The sequence below is a fragment of the Argopecten irradians genome, chromosome 3 (assembly GCF_041381155.1).
Source record: "Argopecten irradians isolate NY chromosome 3, Ai_NY, whole genome shotgun sequence".
Classification (NCBI taxonomy): Eukaryota; Metazoa; Mollusca; class Bivalvia; order Pectinida; family Pectinidae; genus Argopecten; species Argopecten irradians.
The window spans coordinates 37,265,597-37,289,237 of record NC_091136.1 but is presented as its reverse complement, the minus strand read 5'-3'; the positions used below and the strand labels follow the sequence as shown (position 1 = coordinate 37,289,237).

General features: G+C 34.9%; 1 protein-coding gene across 4 annotated transcripts; it reads right to left on the bottom strand.

The window, feature by feature from the left end:
* Positions 1–62: 62 nt before the first annotated feature.
* On the bottom strand, positions 63–17,269 carry LOC138318455 (TNF receptor-associated factor 3-like). Of its 4 annotated transcripts, none has more exons than XM_069260809.1 (11): positions 17,168–17,269; positions 12,845–12,886; positions 11,271–12,313; positions 10,493–10,597; positions 8,160–8,330; positions 7,289–7,369; positions 6,975–7,049; positions 4,782–4,901; positions 3,982–4,095; positions 3,299–3,488; positions 63–2,168 (listed from the first exon to the last, which is right to left on the bottom strand). In XM_069260809.1, the coding sequence occupies exons 3-11, from the start codon at positions 11,577–11,579 to the stop codon at positions 1,588–1,590; spliced, it is 1,746 nt and encodes a 581-aa protein (XP_069116910.1). In that variant the 5' UTR covers positions 11,580–12,313; positions 12,845–12,886; positions 17,168–17,269; the 3' UTR covers positions 63–1,587. The 4 variants fall into 4 exon arrangements, with proteins under 4 accessions (XP_069116910.1, XP_069116914.1, XP_069116913.1 ...); XM_069260813.1 differs by lacking the exon at positions 17,168–17,269 and adding an exon at positions 16,141–16,158; XM_069260812.1 differs by lacking the exon at positions 17,168–17,269 and adding an exon at positions 14,286–14,307.
* Positions 17,270–23,641: the final 6,372 nt, after the last annotated feature.

Here is a 23,641-nt window from a genome sequence, read left to right as displayed (position 1 = left end):
TTCATTCTTAAACACCTTACTCAATATACATATGTACATAAATAAGAGTCAGACCCTACATACATGTTTCCATTCTTTATTTTCTGTTGTTTTTTATTCTTAGATGTTCAGATGTTTTGACATTTAAAATATGCTGTTCTGTCTGTGTGGTCTTGAGACTGATTTATTTAGTACTGCTTATATGTATCTATGTAATATACGGTAATATAAGACTCTTTCATATGTGGATATGAAGGATAGGGATATTCTACCCGAGGGTCATAAAATGTAGTAAAAACCGAGGCTTGCCGAGGGTTTTGCAACATTTTGTGATCCCGAGGGTAGAATATCACTGCCCTTCATATCCACCTATGAAAGCGTATTTATCTTCCATACGTCGACTTTTTATTGCAATTTTACAACTTTAATATCCTGCCATTTTGAAATTAATTCGAAGAAATCCACGACTGAAAGTCAATTTTTCATTACGTGATATTTTCAACAAAAATTCCGGTGTTTGCATCTTTTATAGTAAAACCAGTCAAGAGTGAAAAACATGTTAAAATTTTACACAGGAAATAGAAATTTTGTTGACGCCGTGACGTCACGAGGCATTAATCCATGGGTAGCCATGCAATACAGCCTCAGGCGACATGAGTGTATTGTCATAGACCAGCCAGTATTACACCCGTAGGTATGAAAGAATAATAATATACACAGACGGCGGGATCACAAACTGAATGAAGTCCGGATAATACTATTAATATAGTATATATAACAAATTGATGTTATGTTAGAAGTATTTTGCATATAATGAAATTATCCTATGCATTTTTAATGAAATTTCGATAGTATCCATACTAGTTATAATATACTTCTTCAATACTGTATACTATTGTGGACCCACTGGGATCTTATACAATCTACATTAGTGTATACTAATGTGGACCACTGGAATCTTGTACATTTTGTCGACACTTGCTTAAACTAGAAATGAAAAATGAAAAAAATACTTTTAATATTTGAAACAAATATAATGAACAAATATGAATTGTTACAAAACTATGAAAGCAAGTACTTTTAGTGGAAATAAATATCACCAAACTGAGACAAATGTGCAGCCTATATAATCAACATCTGAGCAAGATATGGGTAATGGCACTATAATTTGTTTTCACGTGTCTCAATTTTTTTTATATTTTATCATATAATGTATTAGTGTATTTAACTTTTACAATAGTATACACATGTACATTAATAACTAAATTTCATACAGTTTTCCAAATATTTACATTAGTATATAATGTAGCATTAACCGTATTGAAATTTATCAACCATATCTACATGTTTAAAATACGAGACGGTCTGGTTATGGATAGTACAGTTGGGAAAGTCAATGAAGGGTGTGACATGTAGAATGGTCGCTTGAACCATTTTAAAATCAAAAGGTCGAAACTGACCATTAAAATCATACATGCCTTGCGCTAAAGCGACTCCATCTGCACTACCTAGAGAGAAGACTCTCTCGATATTCTAGGGGTTAGTATCACTGTCGTTATTTCCACGGTGATGGTATCCCATGGAATACCGAGGATGGTGAAAGAAATGTTATGGGTTTGGGTGATTCGGGAGGTTGGACGTGTCCACCTTGATCATAAGATAGATGGTATCATCCTGCACATACGTTGGCATCTCTAAACGATTGTGGGCTATGAACTTTGGCACACCTGAAGCTACGTTCATTTCCGTTTCTGGCCTCTTGAAGCTGTTACTAGATGCATTGGGCGTGAAGGTGTCACAGAGGTCTTGCGTCCTATTTTCCTGGTCTTTCAGAATCAGCGATACTCGTTGTTTAAATGGCCATGGAAGGAGTGCATCATAGTCACCCTTCATGAGGACGAAGAAAAAGGAAAGATGCGTTTCTTTCCCCATCCCGTCCCCATTCAGGTACACCCGGCCGCACATCTTGTATCCATGACGACCAGTGTAAAATGGCTGACTAAACAGTGACAAAGTTCTCCCATTAACAGCTTCTTGTCGTCTGCGAGTGTAGTCGCGGATCTTCCACATCAGAACACCATTGTAGTTTGCTGTTTCCAGAATTTGAAATCGAAGATCAAGTTCAGCCAGTCTGACATCATGAAGTGACGTTTGCTTATCCAGATGTCTTAATTTACTGTTCAATTGACCTGCAAAATAATTAAGAATTGCTATAAATACATTATATTAACAAGAAGCATTCCGAGTATTGCTTGAGCAATGTATGTTCCCTGCCGTTCCCGTAAGCTATTGCCGTGACCTTAAACATTTTAGTAACAGTGACCATTGACCCTAAATTCAATCCAGGGTAGTGTTACTTTTTAAGCTATCATTGTTTAAATTTCTACCAATATGTTCTCAAATCATTGTCCGGAAACGAAAATTTGCCAAAGCTATTTACTTTTAGTAACAGTGACATGATATTTGTAGTAGATCTGATGACTGTGTAGCCTCATACACTACCATTGTATATAAGCACACAACGCATCGTGTCTCCTGCCGGTCCTAACAACATTACAAAATGTTGTGACTTACCAAATAATATAAGAGCAAAATTTGTGCTTTAATATACCTGATGCAATGTAGTATAGAAATAAACTTACGTTGACTTTGATCTGATAATCCAAAACTCAAACTTGCCCAGCATATTTTTGTAAAGCTTGGTAACGATTCAAATAGTGAAGTGGAAGATGGATTTTTTCTCTGTTGTTCTTTTCTTTACTTTCCCATTAAAATCTTTGATAATATGAAGACGTGAATTCGAAAGAATTTTGTAAAAACTCAAAATGAATGTATTATGAATGTATATACATTTAAGGACCATGAATAACCTATACACACAGTAGGAAGAATCCGTCACGCATTTTGTGAGAAATAATAGAAATGAGCTGTCAACTGTCTAAAGTCAAGAGAGATGGCTGTCGGCTAGACTGGCCCCCAGACCCTAAGTTGCTGTTAAGACTTTCTCATTAGATTTCTTCACTAGATTATCTCCCCTCAGTTTAACAACTAGGGACCAAGAAAAGCTACGCATAAAATCCTGAGAAATGGCGGAAACAGAAAATCATTGTCAAAATCCTGCCGGTCAGTCATCTTGTATCCGATGACTCCAAAAATACAATATGCATAACTAGGGCACAATGGGAGTCTACATGACTACTACAGTATGTTGTTCGTTCACATAGGTACTGATGTTTCAGATCACATTAGAGTTAACTAGGGACAATTTCATCTGCCAAAAGAACTTTTATTTACTCCATAAAATGCATTTTATTATTACCCGGTCCAAATGTTTCGCCCACTACTGGTCCAGCCCTCTCCAGATTGGTCATCCTTGCACTTATAGCTTGGCTTGTTTCCTTGATAGCGTTCACTTCCCGGACAAGTGTGTCGGCTGTAGCCTTCGATGCCTTATCCTCTAACTTCCGGTCTAGTATAGTGACGCGTTCTCCGTGGGATGCTATCATAAGCTAAAAAGGAAAACAGCTTCATCACCATCCATTCGGCAGTAAACCAGTTACATAGGATTACAACTGTTTTATATTTTGCTTATCAGAAAGCATCAATTCTTCTAGAGTTTAAAAAAAAAATCATTTAGGCATCAGTGACCTCTGATATTTGGCATTTTCACCCAATGAACCGTTCCCTTTGTTTTCTTTTTTTATGTCGATTTATATTTTATCTCCACCTGGAAGAAATAAAGTTTGATGATGATAATGATGATGATGACAATGCATTGACTTTTCTCAAGTTACACTCAAGAAACAAACATACCTTACGGACAGATAAAATCTAGTTACCTTCTGTTTAATCAACACAAAACTAGTACCTTACATATGGATGCTGAACAAAATAGAATGTGATCAGATTTATCTTGACAATCCCACAGACACTTGCGAGATGCCAGTCTTGATCCGAAATAATCTTTGATTATATGAATCTTAAAGACATCTTATTCTTTACCTTCAGTTCTTTTATTGATTTTTTAGAAGCAGAGTTTTCCTTTTTCAAGGCGCTACACTCTCCTTCTAGCTTCATCGCATGCTGTTGCCATTTGTCCTTTTCTTTCTTGAGATCCTAAGAAACATCATGAGTAATAAGTAACTGTCGTCTTTATAAATATTATGTTATTCATATCATTTATTATATTCTGCTTAATTCACAACTACATGTATGTAGTTCAAGGTTTTAGAATTTAACGGATATACAAGAATTTTGATCCATGAAATATTAATAACTGGTTGATTTATATTAACCCTCAAAGCTTTATCTTATATTCGCTAAAATTTTCTAGTTTATGTCTAAATCATGAAAATTTTCACCCATGACGAAAATAAACGGCTAAACGGTATGGTATGTGTTAATGGCTACGATGCAAAAGACATGTTCAATTGTTTACAATTCTCTCTTAAAATATATAAACACATTAATCACATTGTTCTTATTGTCGCGTTACCGCTATCTATTGTAAATAATTCACCTATTTTGGCCCAAAGCGCATATTGTCATATATTTTAAATGCAGATTATGAAGTCTCATATCCGTCTTAATGACAAGTAAATTATTTTCTAAACATATATCATGTTTAACAATCGTGTTGACGTTGTGAGGCGTGTGCTTTCACATTTCACTGTAAAAAGTTTGATTTAGGCTGTTATTTTCAGCTAATATGGATTTTGTAACCTTATTGTAGATTATCATTTTATGTTTAAGGGTTTGTAAGACTTTTGTTTACATGTCTTGCTATAGACTGAATTAATTACAGATAGCTCTGCTGTGATTTCTGCATTTCGCCGCTCCATGACGTATGTGAACTTGGACAGGAGCAGCAGATGTGATTCTGAATCAGTCTTCTCATGGTGTCGCACAGCCTCAGGCGGTCCCTACAAAAATGAATACAGGAACCTCACATACTGTAACTAGTACTATAAGACCTGTATATGTGGATATGAAGGATGGGGATATTCTACCCTCGGGATCACAAACTGTTGTAAAATCCTCGCCATGCCTTTGATGCAAGTATATTTTGTGAATCTCGGGTAGAATATCTCTATCCTTATTGTGAATTATATTTCATATACCTATTTTTCATATCCACATGAACATATATTTTATTGTCATACTTCGACGGTATCATTAGATATTTCGGCATTTTGACAATTATACAGTAATAAGTTAAAAGAAAATCGCGTTTGGAGATAAGGTATCTGTTCATGAAAATTGCGCAATGATCACTGCTTACTTCCCTTTTCCTTGTTAATGCCGTGACGCCACGAGGATGTTTTACATGGGTAGCCATATACTACAGTCTCAGACGATATTGAGTGTATTGTACGAATTGAAGAAGTACTAAACCCGTAGGTATGAAATAAATATATTTATGAACCTACTCATCCACTAAAGCGGATGAACTAACACTGATACATGAACCTCATCCGTGGAAACAAGATCATGAACAAGTCACAAGTCTAGAACAGTCGTAATTTTAGACTTGGCCAATCACATATAACGATAAATACGTTATTTTGGTTGAGCCATTTTCATAAAGATTGAAAGCAGATCAGTATAGAAGCAAAATTTGTTTCTTTATCCGTACATCCGCCAAAGACTCCGCCATCTTGACAATCTGATTAAAACCCTAACTTTAATACGCTGCTTTAGACCACCGTTGACGTGGATTCATTCTGTTAGCACATCGTTTGGCTTTGTCAGTGTTGTTTTCTGGACCAGTGAGACATCGTATATTAAGGCAAGGAGAGAGTGCTGTTTGTGTAACCGATGGGGGCATTGCATCAGTAGTTTCTTATCATAAAAAGTTTTATGACACATTTGATTCATTTATAGACACGCTGCTGTTTTCAAAACCAGATGAAATAGCTTTATATAACATTAAAATACATCCTTCATTTTCCAAAACTTCTAACATAGCGTCGGTTTCCGGAACTTTACCGAGTTTGATATCATTTTATCGCTGATGGAAACTCTTCTACTGATATTGACACATGGAAGACATTCTTTTCACTGTATTAAAGTGGTTATGTGACCTTACATAAAAGTATTCCTCTTTATACAAACTGATGTATAGTCATTGGAAGAATAGAGGTGGTTCAAAGTGTCAGTGATTCAGCGATGAATCATACTTCCATACATATTGCATGTCGGTACACTTGAATGTCGATAAATGTGGTTTAAAAGTTCTTCAGACCATTTTTTAAATTTGTTTTGCCCTTTCTGTTCAATTCATCTTTAGATTTTCAAAGACACTCCTATATAGTGACTTCCTATTTGAATTTTCCATTTTTCCTTGGTGCGCTGTTTCTACTTGCACTATATTTCTATATTAGCGCCGTTATACATGCGGTGTTGACGTCGTTTACGACTTACAATTCTTCCCAGTAATTTAACACCTCAGACTGACTCTTATGTGAGCCGAAGGCAGAGAACCGTGAGGTTATAATTAGATAACTAGCGCTGTTGTCTTCCAACTCATACGACATGTACTATCTGAACATTCACTGTAGACCGGGAAACCTCTTGCCAGTGTTTACCTTTGATACACTTCTAACAGACTTTTATAATATAGATTTCCACATTAATTAAATCTCCTGTAGTACTTAACATTGGATAATTCTGGGAAAGACATCTTGATAAATCAACTTGTTGTGAAAATCCGCGGTGGTGTTGTACATTTAGTATACTGCATAGAAACAAACAGTAAAATTAAAAGTATTAAATTCTCTGAATCAATATTCAGTAAAATATAGAAATTAACGAATGGTATATCAATATTAGTAAGTCTATCTTAAAATATATAATTCCGCTAATTTTTCCAGTCTACCTGATCATTTTTACATAATCTTCAGACATAATTTCCCCTTACACTCTCAAACATTTCTGGTGTACCATATATAATGCTAACATCTTGATTCTTATTTTCTATAGTTTATTTTACTTACCTTAAACTCGCAACCAATACTGGAGAAAGAACAAAGTGCCGGCTTTTTCGGGCAATTTTCTGTATGTGCATCAAGCTGTAAAAACACCATTTATATGCCTTATTAACAGTCAAAGGATGTGTCAGATATTAATGCTTGATTGAGGAAAGACGGAGTATCTGAAATAAAACCAGCGACCTATCCAAAGTTTTTGAAAGGTGACGCACGATCAATTTGAACCCACGGTCATCAAGGATTTGCTACATATATAGTCATATTCAAAAGTCACAAACATATTTGAAAATACAACTACAGTAATTAATAAATAGCCTTACCTGTTCTCGAAGAAAATTGGCTGTTCCGCACGAAAATGGGCAACTGATCATAACTTTCGGACATTCCTTCTCGATGTGAGTCTGTAATTACAAAAAAAAATAATTTAAAACCCCGGGGATTTTACAGTCCCGAAAAAATTGTTGCCATATCGTAACATGTCTGGTTTCCGGTTGTCTTTTGTAACTACATCGACTAGCCATTTACTCTTGATGAATATACGCCTACTAGCTATACAATTCTATAAAAAAAAGTTTAAATGTCATGTGCATCTTACACTCACGTGACTAATCAAGTCATAACATCTTATCTTAGATAGGGAAGAATTACCACAGGGAACTAGTACTTGTGGAGGAAGCAATTCTATATATAGTTATCTCTCACATTAAACCATTCGGGAAGAAAATACCCACACTTACTTAATTATTCGTCATAACATCTGAAGGTTATCTATATGTATCATACAGAAACACTTTTGTGTGCAAGTTTGAAAGGCTGGGATATTTTTGGGTGGATCTCAAAGCCTAATAAGCACCGATATGTTCAACACGTTTTATTCATACAAAAGTTCTTTGACTTCTTTAAACTCGATCTAGTTAATGGCATATCACTTAATTAGTTTTAAAAGTTTAATTATTTTCCGTAGAATTTAAAATAAACCTGGACGCATCCACTAAGAGAGGGTTAAAAGTGTCAAATCTCTGAAATTTCGGAATTTTCCTATCATTCAGTCTGTTCGAAATTAATGACGTTACCAAATAAATTGCATGTATACTTATTCCATACGAGATATTTAACGTATATTTTGCCATTTCTCCTAGACATGTACTTTATTCTAATAGTGTATACTAAGTGTCGAACGCCAGAACTTACTTGGAACCTCCCTTTCAGAGTGATCAGTTGACAGTTATTACACGTAACTGGTAGATAGTCACATTGCTGCGTAATGTGAGACTCGTACTCATCCCGTGACAGTACTGCAGAACATCCTTCAGACGCCCTTATACAGGGGAGTACTGCAAACTCGCAATTCTGTATGTGGTTCTAGAAAAAAAAATGAAGTTTTACAAAAACATATTATAATGTACATCTCTGCGAAGTCAAAATTTTCATATATTGAGCTTTCTTTTTCTCATTTAATTTTTTGGAAATATGAGTTTATACTATTGATGAAAATCGGAGAATAAACATATGTCCGTGTGTTCGTTTTTGAGCTACAAATACTTTTCCACTCTGACTGGTTGACAAAATACTGGAATTTAAGGGAATTTTGCCGTTTTTACCATATACAGTACACGACAAATTAAAGCCATAATTTCCTAATGAATTGTTTGATATGTATTTGATATGATACGTTTGATATGTGTGGTTATTTGCATAATTTATTTTAAAGTGGTCTTCATAATAAACATAGCAGTTATGTTAAATACACCCTTATTGTTTCTCAGAATAGCATCATACGCTACCCTACCCCTTAGGTTTTGCTAGATTTAACCATTTACAGTAAAAACTCTGGTACATTTGAAATTTCGTATATCAATAGAGAAAAACTTTCTCTTTCTAAATCAAGAATAAAAATAGGGGTTCGTTTCCTTACGTTTTTGTCACATTTAAATATCTATTTTTCAATATTTCAGAGTAAAAAAAAACTTAAAGTGATCAAATTACCTTAAAAGGTAAAAATAAAGTGTACTTATGTCAAAGTATATCATTTCCCATATTCATGCTTAATATTTCAATTACAACGAACCCAGTAGGGATGTAGCTGGATACAATTAAAAATGCTATCGCAGTGATGACTTAAATAAAAACAATTGAAGGGAAAAATGGTAAAAAACTCAAAGCGCTGAAAAAGAAAGAATGGAAGTCTAATTTTAGACAAACTTTTCAAACGACACCTTGCTACTGATATTGATAAATGTTATTTGAAAATCTCAAAATATTTTTGATCTAGGTCGAAACGAGACTGAAACCTCAGAGGTGTGAATCATTAACCAGTCAATATGATATATATATTGTCAATTTTCTTGGCCATACAAGTAAATAATTTTATATCTAAGCCATCTTATTTGCTTGGATAAAGTAGTCAGGACATTTACATAATTTGTAGAATATCCACATTCGTACTGCAAAAGGATGAGCCATGATATAACAAGAGATCCCAGAAGGATCGTAGCGCCCGCCAGAGATTAATATATGTCTGACAATTGAAAGATGGGTCTTTTCTTTGCTTTTCAAACTTTGTCTATCAAAATCCAAGATGACGGCCTATCTGCCATCTTGTTGACCAATCAGTTCCAAAATGCAACATGCACATCTAGGGCCCAAGAGGAACTACATATGAAATTGAGAAAGATTCCTTCAGTACTTTCTGAGAAATAGCGGAAACAAACTTCAACTATCAAAAGATAGCGGCCATTTGTTGACTGATCGGTCCCAAAATGTAATATGCACAACTAGGCTATAGAGCCCTAGGCGAACCTACATGTAAAATTTGAAAAAAAAATGAGAAAAATTCCTTCAGTACTTTCTGAGAAAATAGTGGTAACAAACTTCAATTACCAAAATTCAACATGGCGGCCGATCGGCCATCTTGTTGACAAGTCAGTCCCAAAATTCAATGTGCGCAACTAGGGTCCTAGGGGAATCTACATATGAAATTTGAGAACGATCCCTTCAGTACTTTCTGAGAAACAGTGGTAACAATCTTCAACTATCAAAATCCAAGATGGCTACCTGGCTGCCATCTTGTTGACCGATCAGTCCCAAAATGCAATATGCACAACTAGGGCCCTAGGGGAACCTACATGTTAAATTTGATCCCTTCAGTACTTTCAGAGAAATAGCGATAACAAGAAATGTTAACGGACGGACGGACGGACGACGGATCACGGACTAAAAGCAATTTGAATAGCCTACCATCTGATGATGGTGGGCTAAAAACACAAAATCCAGGAATCCATGATTTGTTCAATTCTGAAACAAATTAAATTTACATGCAATGCGAGGGTTTTGAGATCCCAAAACGACGTGGGTAGAGTACTATTTACCGTCGATTAGTCCCACCATCCGGTGATTATGACGTCACAAAAATCAGGTAAAAAACTGACGTCACAATCACCGGAAGGTTCGACTAATCAACGTTGAAGTGTTGACCTACGTTCTTTTGGGATCTCGAAACCGCAGTATTAAGACTTGTTGTTTACCGGTAGGTCTTTCCATGCCAGAATCGCTTCACAGCCTCGGGTTCTAAACTTGCAGTATACCTTCTGTTTCGAAACCTCACGCCGCTTAAAATTATCTGGGAAAACCTAAAACAAAATAGTTAAAAAAATATTTGAGGTAAGGTTGCATCAATTTGAACCCATATTTCACATTTTACATACGTAATGCTATTTTTCGTATTAAAAAATCATTTCGCAACGAGACCGATTTGTCATTCCCGAAGTAACAATTTAAGCTCCAAGTCCCAAATAACCTTGATGGATCACCTATACCCTCTCTTTCCTACATTGTCGACACCAGGTCAGAACTGGTTTGTTCCTGGCTAAGTATGACATACAGTACCAAACATACGAACGTGTGATTCAATATATATACCAGTACAACACATAGCTCTTAGACAGAAAAATAAGGAACCACTTATAATGTTTTTCTCACAGTTTTTTTCTGGCAATAATAATAAATTAATCTTGCATGAAACAAGGTAAAAATGACGTCGCCGTTTATAACGTCGAATTTAATTGGTCGATATGAAAGCGTAATAATTTCTAAGAGAAAGTGGAATTACAGGTAAAAAGATAAAATTATAAGGATTAGCTTGAATATAAGTTTATGTTATGAATATATATAACACAAAACTCTTGTGATTTTACTCTCATTAGCGGTTTATTTAAAGTACAGATAAAGATTTCGTGTGATCTCTCCATAATATCAAACTTATACTCAAATTAACTTATACTGAATCACAAGGGGAAACCTCACCTGGGTCTTACTAATCTGAAAGCCACAGTCATCAAAAGTGCAAAGTTTTAATTCCTGGTTGCCAAACAGTGGGTCAAGGCATTGTCTGCAGACGTGATGACCACACGCTAACTGAAAAGCGTCACGTAGGACCTGTTTACAGTGGATACAGTAACAGGAGGGGTCAAGTTGAACAAATTTAGGAGTATCGTCGGGGGTGCCAAGGGAACTGGACAAACTCAGGTTCTCTAGGTTTGCAGTCAAACGATCGGAGCTGGACAATGTCAGTGACGGGCCCAGTACGTTGATAGAACTTGTTGCATCACTCATAGTAATTACTGTATATGCACATATATTTTGGGAACAAAATCAAAAGTTACTGGCACCAAAGTTTATAACAATTAATAACAAATAAATAAGTATCGTAGCAATGTGTACGTGCAAATGATAATTAGACTAGAGAAAAATCGTCCAAATGTACACTTTTGTCAAAAACTGACCAATCACTTTATCATTCCACGAACTACACCAATCGTCGATCTCTCACTCTACCAAAGCATCAATCACTTAAGACACACTATATATATACCAATCACAACAATACGTTATCATATATACCAATCACAACAATAGGTTGTCTACAGTTGGCAGCTCTAAACCTATACCATCATGTACAGTTCTTCACTCATCCAATATCTTATATTCAAATTTAACAAAATGTTTCGTAAAATTCGTTACACAGGTTACGAAAAATCTTATTTTTGATCAATAATCACACAGTAAAACAATAGGCTTTGCGGTACTATAATGGGATTCCAAGCTCAATCCATGAAAATCTAGCGATGTCGTCGGGATAGAAACCGTCCTTTTCGAGTGGAGACAACAAAGTCACCACTCTACGAAAATGTGGGTCTTTATTTTAACGGATGGCTTCCTTTTATAAGGTCTTCTAAATCCTAATAAACGGACTTCAGTACATCCTAGACCTTTAACGGATGCTGATGTTGGAAAACAAACATTTCCCTCTTTTCCCATGGATACCCATCCTTTGAAATAAAGCACGCCTGAAACGATAAAGAACATTTTTGAGTTTTTGTAGACACGAATAACCACTACGATAATTGAAAATAGAGGATCTTACATGTGTGGCTATGTAATACGAAATTTCACGGTTTGATCAATTTCACATTACATAGTCAGAGTATAAGACATATAACTTTTTAAGAAGTAAAGAAACTTTTAATTTCGCCTCTATATAAAACAGTAGAAATTCAGCTCGGATGTGACGTTTCTGGACAGGCCAGTTATGAGATAAATAATGATATGCTTGATTTTTTGTAAGAAGTGCAGATCGATTTTGGTAGAAAGCAAAGCGACATTATATTTATGATATGTTAGATATTCCATTCAACAACCTAACAAATATTAACCAGTCATGTAATTAATAATATCAAAGCATCATTTTAAAAACGGATAACGACAGTTTCAACATAGACATAATACTTGTTATTTAAATAAATCTTATCAGATCTACAACAAAAATCCTTAATCTTTTCATGATTTTTTTTCGTTACATTTTTTCACGACACACTTACCTTGTACTTGTAAAGAGAGTTATTTCCCACTAGCATTCTCTCCTACAAAAGACAAACCAGTTAAAGAGTTTGATAGAAAATACAATTATGCAATCAAAGTACTACTTTTATTGTAATCGTACATGAAAATCAATTTCCCAATTTAGATATTTGATAAAAAAAAACACCATTTTTCAGTAGTTTTCTAAAATAAAACAGAGCAAGTGAATTATATTTTACATTTTTCTCTGCACTTATGACTCCACGCCATGCAATGTGGAGACATTGTTGGCCGATTTGGATCAAGCAGTAGGTAACATGCCGATTCTGATGTTAATCTAATGTATGCTTTAACAATAAATAATGGTGATGTCAATAAAATTTGAATTTGATGAAAATATCATCTCCTCCCTTGTAATGTCATTTAATTCATTTTCATTAAAACACACATACACACACAGTAACACTAACAGACTTATAAATTGTACTTTGCAATGAAAAACAAAACAAAAATGTATGGTCATTACAAACTTGGTTGAAGATATCAGTCGTTACAGTAGGACATTAGACATGATCAGGGTGTTCCGACTTTCACTACTGACATTTACAAATCGTCTATATATCACATCAGGCTCCTTTGGGGCTGTGTTTTTAAATATAACGAAAGATGTGTTCAAAATCATCATTTTATTACATGTTTTGTTATTTCGAAAATCGTCGCCGGCCTTTATCTGAAAACGAGTCCCTCTTATAATAGCGAATCCTCTTCAACTTTGAACCAGGAAGTAATTATCTAAGACACGTATCAAAATATAATTTGCATGCAATCCGTATTGTATATTATAGATATAATTGAAATATCTCGGTAATTGTAACTTTCAATTTATTAATGATATTTTGTTAAACAAGTAACAAATCAAAATACAGGAATTATCTTCTGTTCTACAAAGTAGTATTTACCTTAACTTTTAGCCCCCGCGTACACTTGTTAATTGTTGATAAAATGATGATACGTTTAAAACGAACATTTTCATCCAACACCAACCGAATACCGACTTTGTCTTCTTGTCCTTTATGCTTAATCCTGCTATCATGAATAAAGACGTCATTCAGGAAGCATTAATGCTAGCGAAAAACCTATATTTTATATCTATTTTACATATACAGACTTATCCTCATGGTAGGACTATTATTCTGTAAAAGATTCCATGCTTTCAAAATTCAGTCAGTTGTTTTAGGCGAATGTTAATTTAAAAATCCCCTTATAGTGACGTAAGGGAATCCCAGGGCCACTCCACTAATTTCAGTTTAAGTTATACCATCGTTTACTACCGGACGTGACTTAATTCCCGGAACCAGCAAGGAGTTGTTACTATAATCTTATGTTGATCATACTAAACGTAATCATATTATATTAATGTAAATTCCAACAAAATCCCTTTCAAAATTACCGAGAGCTTACCTGTTTGGGGAATATAGAAGACAGTACGGACCGCGGATTCCAGGAAAAGCATGATTAGAGTGCGCTACCTTTGTTAAGCGATATTTTTATATATATTTCTTGTGTGATATACAGAAACAAGTATGTGCATAATGATTCTTGTTTACGCATGTTATGTGTTGAAAGTGGGAAGAGATCTATTCACAATGTCAACCATATATGCCGGTATGAGTCAACAAATGTCTTTTTCAATTCTTTCTCTATGAAAAAGTCTACAACTTATTTATTTTAAGTTATTTAAACCAAAAATGTAGACTTTATCATTTAATTTTTCAATATTAAATATTATTATCATTATATATCAATTCAGATCACAATAATTATGTTATGCTATTTTCTTAATTGCATCTCTACAAAAAAAGTCCATTACTTTGCGTATGTATCCAGGTATTGATCGTTGGGGTCGATGATTTTTTCCTTAAATTATCGGGACCTGGCAGTTAATAGGACGTCAAAAACAGTAGACCTCTAAAAGTCTAAATTTTCATGTATTAATTTTTTTACATAGATTTTTGGAAATTGGAGTTCATACTCATAAGAAAATGGAATAAAAACATATGTCGGTGTGCAGAATTCATTGTTTAGAGGTTTTCTTTAACAATTTAGCAGTTATGATTCATAAGACTCATATTTTTTTCTAAAAATAACATGTCCTGACCTACCCCTACTACCCCTTAATTATGAGCTGCAAAATCCATCATTGTAGGCATTTTTGCCAGATTTAAACTTTTTATTGGAAAAAGTTGTGGTATTGAACTTTTGTAAATATTTTGCATATCGATAGGGAAAACGTAGTTTTTTCTAAATCAGGTCAAAAAATAGCGGATCGGTGTGCTTACATTTTGCCCCATTAACTGAGTAAATTTTTGTTATTTTTCAATATTTTAGAGTGAAAAATAACAGTGCTAAATTTACAATAAAATATAAAAAATAAAATGACAAAAGGGTATCATTTCACAATTTATGCTTAATATTTTGATTTCCATGAATCAAGTAAAGATTTGCAGCAAAGATTAGTTCGATACAGCTGAAAAGCTGGCGCAGTGATGACTAAGAAAAAATATTTTAATTAAAATAAATGTCAAATTAAAACCTAGGCTGTACTCAAAGGGGAAAAAAAAACATTTTCAAAATGGCCACCAAATGGTCATTTCTTAAAATCTCCATACAAAAAATCTACTGACAACTTGCTACATATATTGATGAATTTTATTTGAAAATCTCTTAACTTCTTTGATCTACATATATGTCGAAACGAGACTTCAACGGGACTGAAGCCTCATGATCAGAGGTGTACATCCTAAATATTTACAAATAAAATAAAACATGAAACAATGGCAATATTTTGTGTCTGAGTAAAAAAGGGATGATTGGTTGACTGCGAAAATTGAAAAAAAAATCAAAATGCACGAAGCGCAAAAATAAATAAAGAACAAATGTTAGGAGCATCAGGACATTGTGAGATCGCCATATCTAGTTGAAAATGAAAGTAAACAATTTTGAAAGTACTGTTCCACAAACTATTCCACGAGCAATCAAATATTTTCATTTTCGTAAGTAGGATTAAATATACTTGTATACATGTTTATGTTGTAAATAAGTAGTTTATTGGGAGATGATTATGTTGTTTTGAGGTACAATATTGGCACGGAAGTTTGTACTAGGTCCACTAAGTTCCCAGTCAGTAGGGCTAGGAACTTAGTAAGTGGGAAGGGGTTGACATCGAAGGAAATAATAACTTAGTTGAATAACGGAAAACGGGCAATGTAGTTAAAAATTAAATGTAAATAAAGACTAGTGTTTTACTCGTACTTACTAACACATGTACCCTTTTGCCGCGTGCGTTCGATAAACCGGAACAGGATACGCCGCTTGTTCTAAATTTAGAACGAAAAGGGACAAAAAAGGACTCTAAATTCCGGATTTTATTAGTTTAATTTCTGTTACTTATAGAAAAATACGATGGCAAATCTGATATCATCCGATAAATGGTAGGCCTATTCGAATGAGCATACGTTTTTTTTTCACATAACACACACATGGCTGAACTTATTGTACTATTTGAAATAATGACAAAGCGTAGGCTTATATAAATATGTTATCGGTACTATAGTGGCTGAGGCGTGGATATTATGACAGGAATCGTTTCACAAATTTCAGTTCATGTTGCAAGTCACTTTTTTGTGAGGATGTTATTGCAAAACGTAAGTCTATATCAAAGAAATGCAATTAAAATGATATTATATTCAGAAAATCAGTATCAATAATTCTTCTTTCCAACAGACACAGTCTGTATCAGTATCTCAGAAGTCCAACAGCATTGGAAAGCCATAATGTAATATTTACAAATATGGTTAAAAGTTATACGTGTGAGTGCGTTTGCATATGCAATGCATATAAAATAGTAAATTTGCTAGTTTCTAGTAAGATATATACAATATATATATATCAATAGTTGCACTAGGTTGATGAAAACAAAAGCTGGCAAGTATTATTAGATATCAGAAAATTCCATTGTGTATATTTATAGCTCAGCGCATATATATATATAGACCCGAGTAATAAGCAATCATTACCACTGAATACTGAAAGGTAAGTGCGCAACATACTATGTAACATGAGTGATACTTTTGAAATTATATGATTATATGAAATAATTAAAATGATCTCTTACAAAATATTTTCTTTGAAAACAGGACTCCAGGATGTTTATACAGTGAAACCTTGTAAAGGAATTTCGACATGACACAACTCGTTAATCAAATAATCATTATCAAAGTTTCTTATTCTGACACAAATCCTTGACATATATATATGTGTGTGTACATTGTTTACCACCTTACCTTATGCTGAAAATATTAGAGTGGCGGAGTGGCAGTAACCATATTAGCCAGAAACAAATGCTATAAAAAGACATGGCGTAACTATTTCCGGGTTAAGCGTTATCGTCCGAACAGATTAGAAAGCCACGTATATTGATGACATTTTATTGATTTAACATATAAACCAAGAGATAATAACTTAGTTATGGCACAGAGATATCAATATCTTGAAATTTCCAAACAAGCTCGTACTACTGAAATTATCTCAGGTGAAATTAATGTAGACACGTGGTACGTGTAATATCAACTTCACAGTGTATACTGGTTAAGTATCTACGTCATACAACATGTGATCCAGTTTATCATTTATATATATATAGTACTTGCGAAATATTGCGTCTTCCTTTCATGTATTGCAGTAGTCCGCTAAACGATATATATATATATATATATTATGTATTAAACGCCCTATATCATTGGGCGTTTAATACATAATATATATATTGCTTCAGTCAAATGACTGTGCATAGGCTGATGAAGGGCTTGTGTTAATAAGGGAGAGGGAGAGAAAGAGAGAACAATGCTCCCGGGTATTTCTATATCAAAATTACTTGATATACATGTATATGTAGAGAGAGAGATAGAGAAAGATACAAGACTTTGCAGTGATTGTAAATCAGCTACATAAATACAAACTAAACATCTTTTAAAAGTATACATTGATATCAACCTGAATTGTTCCATAATGGACCTCCTAATAATACATGTATTAGCTCAAAATCTGGGAGGGGGTATAAATATGAAATAAATCTATATTTGTAATTGATATAATTGAATATATGAAATCATCTCTTATAATATATTATTATTTTTCTGGATTTTTTGTGCACTTCTCATTGGTCAAAAACACGCCACGTGATCACCAATTAAAAACTATATTGCACGATTTTTCCGGAAGTAGCTTATAGAAAAAGTATATTGCACGGTTATTTTTAGATAACGTTATCGTCTACGTTACCAAAACGCTTCGTGTTCCTGGCGCTTTGAAACAAACGCTTTAATGACCTGAGTTTGAAGCGTAACCACAAAATGTGACAGACGACGTTGATTGTTTCGGTTTCTAACAAAGCTGATGATGACTTCCAGCTGATGACTAGGCAGTTTAAGCTTTTAAAGTTTCAATATAAACACGGTAGGAGAGTAGGAAATAATCGAAATACATTCATTAAGCGTCTGGAGCCACGTTTGTTATTTATTTTTAAAATTCCACCTAGGCTACCTACTGTATGGAGTACTAAGCATAAGATAATGTATCTTGATGTCAATCTGAATCTGTAAAAGTGTATTTTTATTAATTCAACGGAGAATAAACTATACATTTAATTGACTGCATGGAGCTACATGTCTAATGGCATGAGTACATGTACATGAATGCAATTTACAAACACGCATGCACCGGGTTAATGTAATAAAAGCTTGAAGTGCATCAATTGATACTGTTTTCATATGTTGTTTTTGAATGATACTTGTTACAAAATCATAGAATTGTAACTGTCATCACGAAGCAGAATTTACAATGCGATGCCCATTTAGTTTCACACTCATTTCAAAATGTAAAAAATCCAGAAAAATAATAAAACAATTATAGCATTTTGATTTCGGTCAATACATGGTTATATCGACCACAGAAAAAATATCAACCTCTGACTACGTCCTCAGTCAATATTTTTTCTTTGGCCGATATAGCCATGTATCGACCTCATCAAAATGCTATATTTGTATAATATTTGTTCAGTTGTTGAACAATTTAAAACAATATGACTAACGATATCAGTGTGAAAGTGTCCGAAATAGTGACATAATATTCTTTATTTACAATCGCTGTTCTAGTAAGTAAACACCTGTTACACATAAATAAATTACACTCTCCCTCTCTCTCTTTACAACCATAATTCATTTAGCTATCTTTCGATTCTCATCCCCACCTTTCTCACTTTCTTTCAATAAAATATTATATTACGCATGTTGTCATTACGTGATGTTTATATGTTTGGAATTATATAACTCGTGTCCATTGAGGAAAGGACTGAATGAGTTTATACAACTCGTGTCCATTGAGGAAAGGACTGAATGAGTTTAGATCCATTGAGGAAAGGACTGAATGAGTTTATACAACTCGTGTCCATTGAGGAAAGGACTGAATGAGCTTAGATAACTCGTGTCCATTGAGGAAAGGACTGAATGAGTTTAGATAACTCGTGTCCATTGAGGAAAGGACTGAATGAGTTTAGAAAACTCGTGTCCATTGAGGAAAGGACTGAAGGAGTTTAGATAACTCGTGTCCATTGAGGAAAGGACTGAATGAGTTTAGATAACTCGTGTCCATTGAGAAAACGACTGAATGAGTTTAGATAACTCGTATCCATTGAGGAAATGACTGAATGAGTTTAGATACCCCGTGTCCATTCAGGAAAGGACTGAATGAGTTTAGATAACTCGTGTCCATTGAGAAAACGACTGAATGAGTTTAGATAACTCGTATCCATTGAGGAAATGACTGAATGAGTTTAGATAACTCGTGTCCATTGAGGAAAGGACTGAATTGAGTTTAGATAACTCGTATCCATTGAGGAAATGACTGAATGAGTTTAGATAACCCGTGTCCATTGAGGAAAGGGCTGAATGAGTGTATATAACTCGTGTCCATTGAGGAAAGGACTGAATGAGCTTAGATAACTCGTGTCCATTGAGGAAAGGACTGAATGAGTTTAGATAACTCGTGTTCATTGAGGAAAGGACTGAATAATTGTATATAACTCGTGTCCATTGAGGAAAGGACTGAATGAGTGTATATAACTCGTGCCCATTGAGGAAATGACTGAATGAGTGTATATAACTCGTGTCCATTAAGGAAAGGACTGAATTGAGTTTAGATAACTCGTATCCATTGAGGAAATGACTGAATGAGTTTAGATTACTCGTGTTCATTGAGGAAAGGACTGAATAATTGTATATAACTCGTGTCCATTGAGGAAAGGACTGAATGAGTGTATATAACTCGTGCCCATTGAGGAAATGACTGAATGAGTGTATATAACTCGTGTCCATTAAGGAAAGGACTGAATGAGCTTAGATAACTCGTGTCCATTGAGGAAAGGACTGAATGAGTTTAGATAACTCGTGTCCATTGAGGAAAGGACTGAATGAGTTTAGATAACTCGTGTCCATTGAGAAAACGACTGAATGAGTTTAGATAACCCGTGTCCATTCAGGAAAGGACTGAATGAGTTTAGATAACTCGTGTCCTTTGAGGAAACGACTGAATGAGTTTAGATAACTCGTATCCATTGAGGAAAGGACTGAATGAGTGTATATAACTCGTGTCCATTGAGGAAAGGACTGATTGAGTTTAGATAACTCGTGTCCATTGAGGAAAAGACTGAATGAGTTAAGATAACTCGTATCCATTGGGGAAAGGACTGAATGAGTTTAGATAACTCGTGTCCATTGAGGAAAGGACTGATTGAGTTAAGATAACTCGTGTCCATTGAGGGAATGACTGAATGAGTTTAGATAACTCGTATCCATTGAGGAAATGACTGAATGAGTTTAGATAACTCGTGTCCATTGCGGAAAGGACTGAATTGAGTTTAGATAACTCGTATCCATTGAGGAAATGACTGAATGAGTTTAGATAACCCGTGTCCATTGAGGAAAGGGCTGAATGAGTTTAGATAAGTCGTGTCCATTGAGGAAAGGACTGATTGAGTTAAGATAACTCGTGTCCATTGAGAAAACGACTGAATGAGTTTAGATAACTTGTATCCATTGAGGAAATGACTGAATGAGTTTAGATAACCCGTGTCCATTCAGGAAAGGACTGAATGAGTTTAGATAACTCGTGTCCTTTGAGGAAACGACTGAATGAGTTTAGATAACTCGTATCCATTGAGGAAAGGACTGAATGAGTGTATATAACTCGTGTCCATTGAGGAAAGGACTGATTGAGTTTAGATAACTCGTGTCCATTGAGGAAAAGACTGAATGAGTTTAGATAACTCGTATCCATTGAGGAAAGGACTGAATTGAGTTTAGATAACTCGTATCCATTGTGGAAATGACTGAATGAGTTTAGATAACCCGTGTCCATTGAGGAAAGGGCTGAATGAGTGTATATAACTCGTGTCCATTGAGGAAAGGACTGAATGAGCTTAGATAACTCGTGTCCATTGAGGAAAGGACTGAATGAGTTTAGATAACTCGTGTTCATTGAGGAAAGGACTGAATAATTGTATATAACTCGTGTCCATTGAGGAAAGGACTGAATGAGTGTATATAACTCGTGCCCATTGAGGAAATGACTGAATGAGTGTATATAACTCGTGTCCATTAAGGAAAGGACTGAATTGAGTTTAGATAACTCGTATCCATTGAGGAAATGACTGAATGAGTTTAGATTACTCGTGTTCATTGAGGAAAGGACTGAATAATTGTATATAACTCGTGTCCATTGAGGAAAGGACTGAATGAGTGTATATAACTCGTGCCCATTGAGGAAATGACTGAATGAGTGTATATAACTCGTGTCCATTAAGGAAAGGACTGAATTGAGTTTAGATAACTCGTTTCCATTGAGGAAATGACTGAATGAGTTTAGATTACTCGTGTTCATTGAGGAAAGGACTGAATAATTGTATATAACTCGTGTCCATTGAGGAAAGGACTGAATGAGTGTATATAACTCGTGCCCATTGAGGAAATGACTGAATGAGTGTATATAACTCGTGTCCATTAAGGAAAGGACTGAATGAGCTTAGATAACTCGTGTCCATTGAGGAAAGGACTGAATGAGTTTAGATAACTCGTGTCCATTGAGGAAAGGACTGAATGAGTTTAGATAACTCGTGTCCATTGAGAAAACGACTGAATGAGTTTAGATAACTTGTATCCATTGAGGAAATGACTGAATGAGTTTAGATAACCCGTGTCCATTCAGGAAAGGACTGAATGAGTTTAGATAACTCGTGTCCTTTGAGGAAACGACTGAATGAGTTTAGATAACTCGTATCCATTGAGGAAAGGACTGAATGAGTGTATATAACTCGTGTCCATTGAGGAAAGGACTGATTGAGTTTAGATAACTCGTGTCCATTGAGGAAAAGACTGAATGAGTTTAGATAACTCGTATCCATTGGGGAAAGGACTGAATGAGTTTAGATAACTCGTGTCCATTGAGGAAAGGACTGATTGAGTTAAGATAACTCGTGTCCATTGAGGGAATGACTGAATGAGTTTAGATAACTCGTATCCATTGAGGAAATGACTGAATGAGTTTAGATAACTCGTGTCCATTGCGGAAAGGACTGAATTGAGTTTAGATAACTCGTATCCATTGAGGAAATGACTGAATGAGTTTAGATAACCCGTGTCCATTGAGGAAAGGGCTGATTGAGTTAAGATAACTCGTGTCCATTGAGGGAATGACTGAATGAGTTTAGATAAGTCGTTTCCATTGAGGAAAGGACTGATTGAGTTAAGATAACTCGTGTCCATTGAGGGAATGACTGAATGAGTTTAGATAACTCGTATCCATTGAGGATATGACTGAATGAGTTTAGATAACTCGTGTCCATTGAGGAAACGACTGAATGAGTTTAGATAACTCGTATCCATTGAGGAAAGGACTGAATGAGTTTAGATGACTCGTGTCCATTGAGGAAAGGACTGAATTGAGTTTAGATAACTCGTATCCATTGAGGAAATGACTGAATGAGTTTAGATAACTCGTGTCCATTGAGGAAAGGACTGAATGAGTGTATATAACTCGTGTCCATTGAGGAAAGGACTGAATTGAGTTTAGATAACTCGTATCCATTGAGGAAATGACTGAATGAGTTTAGATTACTCGTGTTCATTGAGGAAAGGACTGAATAATTGTATATAACTCGTGTCCATTGAGGAAAGGACTGAATGAGTGTATATAACTCGTGCCTATTGAGGAAATGACTGAATGAGTGTATATAACTCGTGTCCATTAAGGAAAGGACTGAATGAGTGTATATAACTCGTGTCCATTGAGGAAAGGACTGAATAAGTTTATATAACTCGTGTCCATTGAGTAAAGGACTGAATGAGTGTATATAATTCGTGTCCATTGAGGAAAGGACTGAATGAGTGTATATAACTCGTGACCATTGAGGAAAGGACTGAATGAGTGTGTTCAACTCGTGTCCATTGAGGAAAGGACTGAATGAGTGTATATAACTCGTGTCCATTGAGGGAAGGACTGAATGAGTGTATATAACTCGTGTCCATTGAGGAAAGGACTGAATAAGTTTATATAACTCGTGTCCATTGAGGAAAGGACTGAATGAGTGTATATAACTCGTATTCATTAAGGAAAGGACTGAATGAGTGTATATAACTCGTGTCCATTGAGGAAAGGACTGAATGAATGTATGTAACTCGTATCCATTGAAGAAAGGACTGAATGAG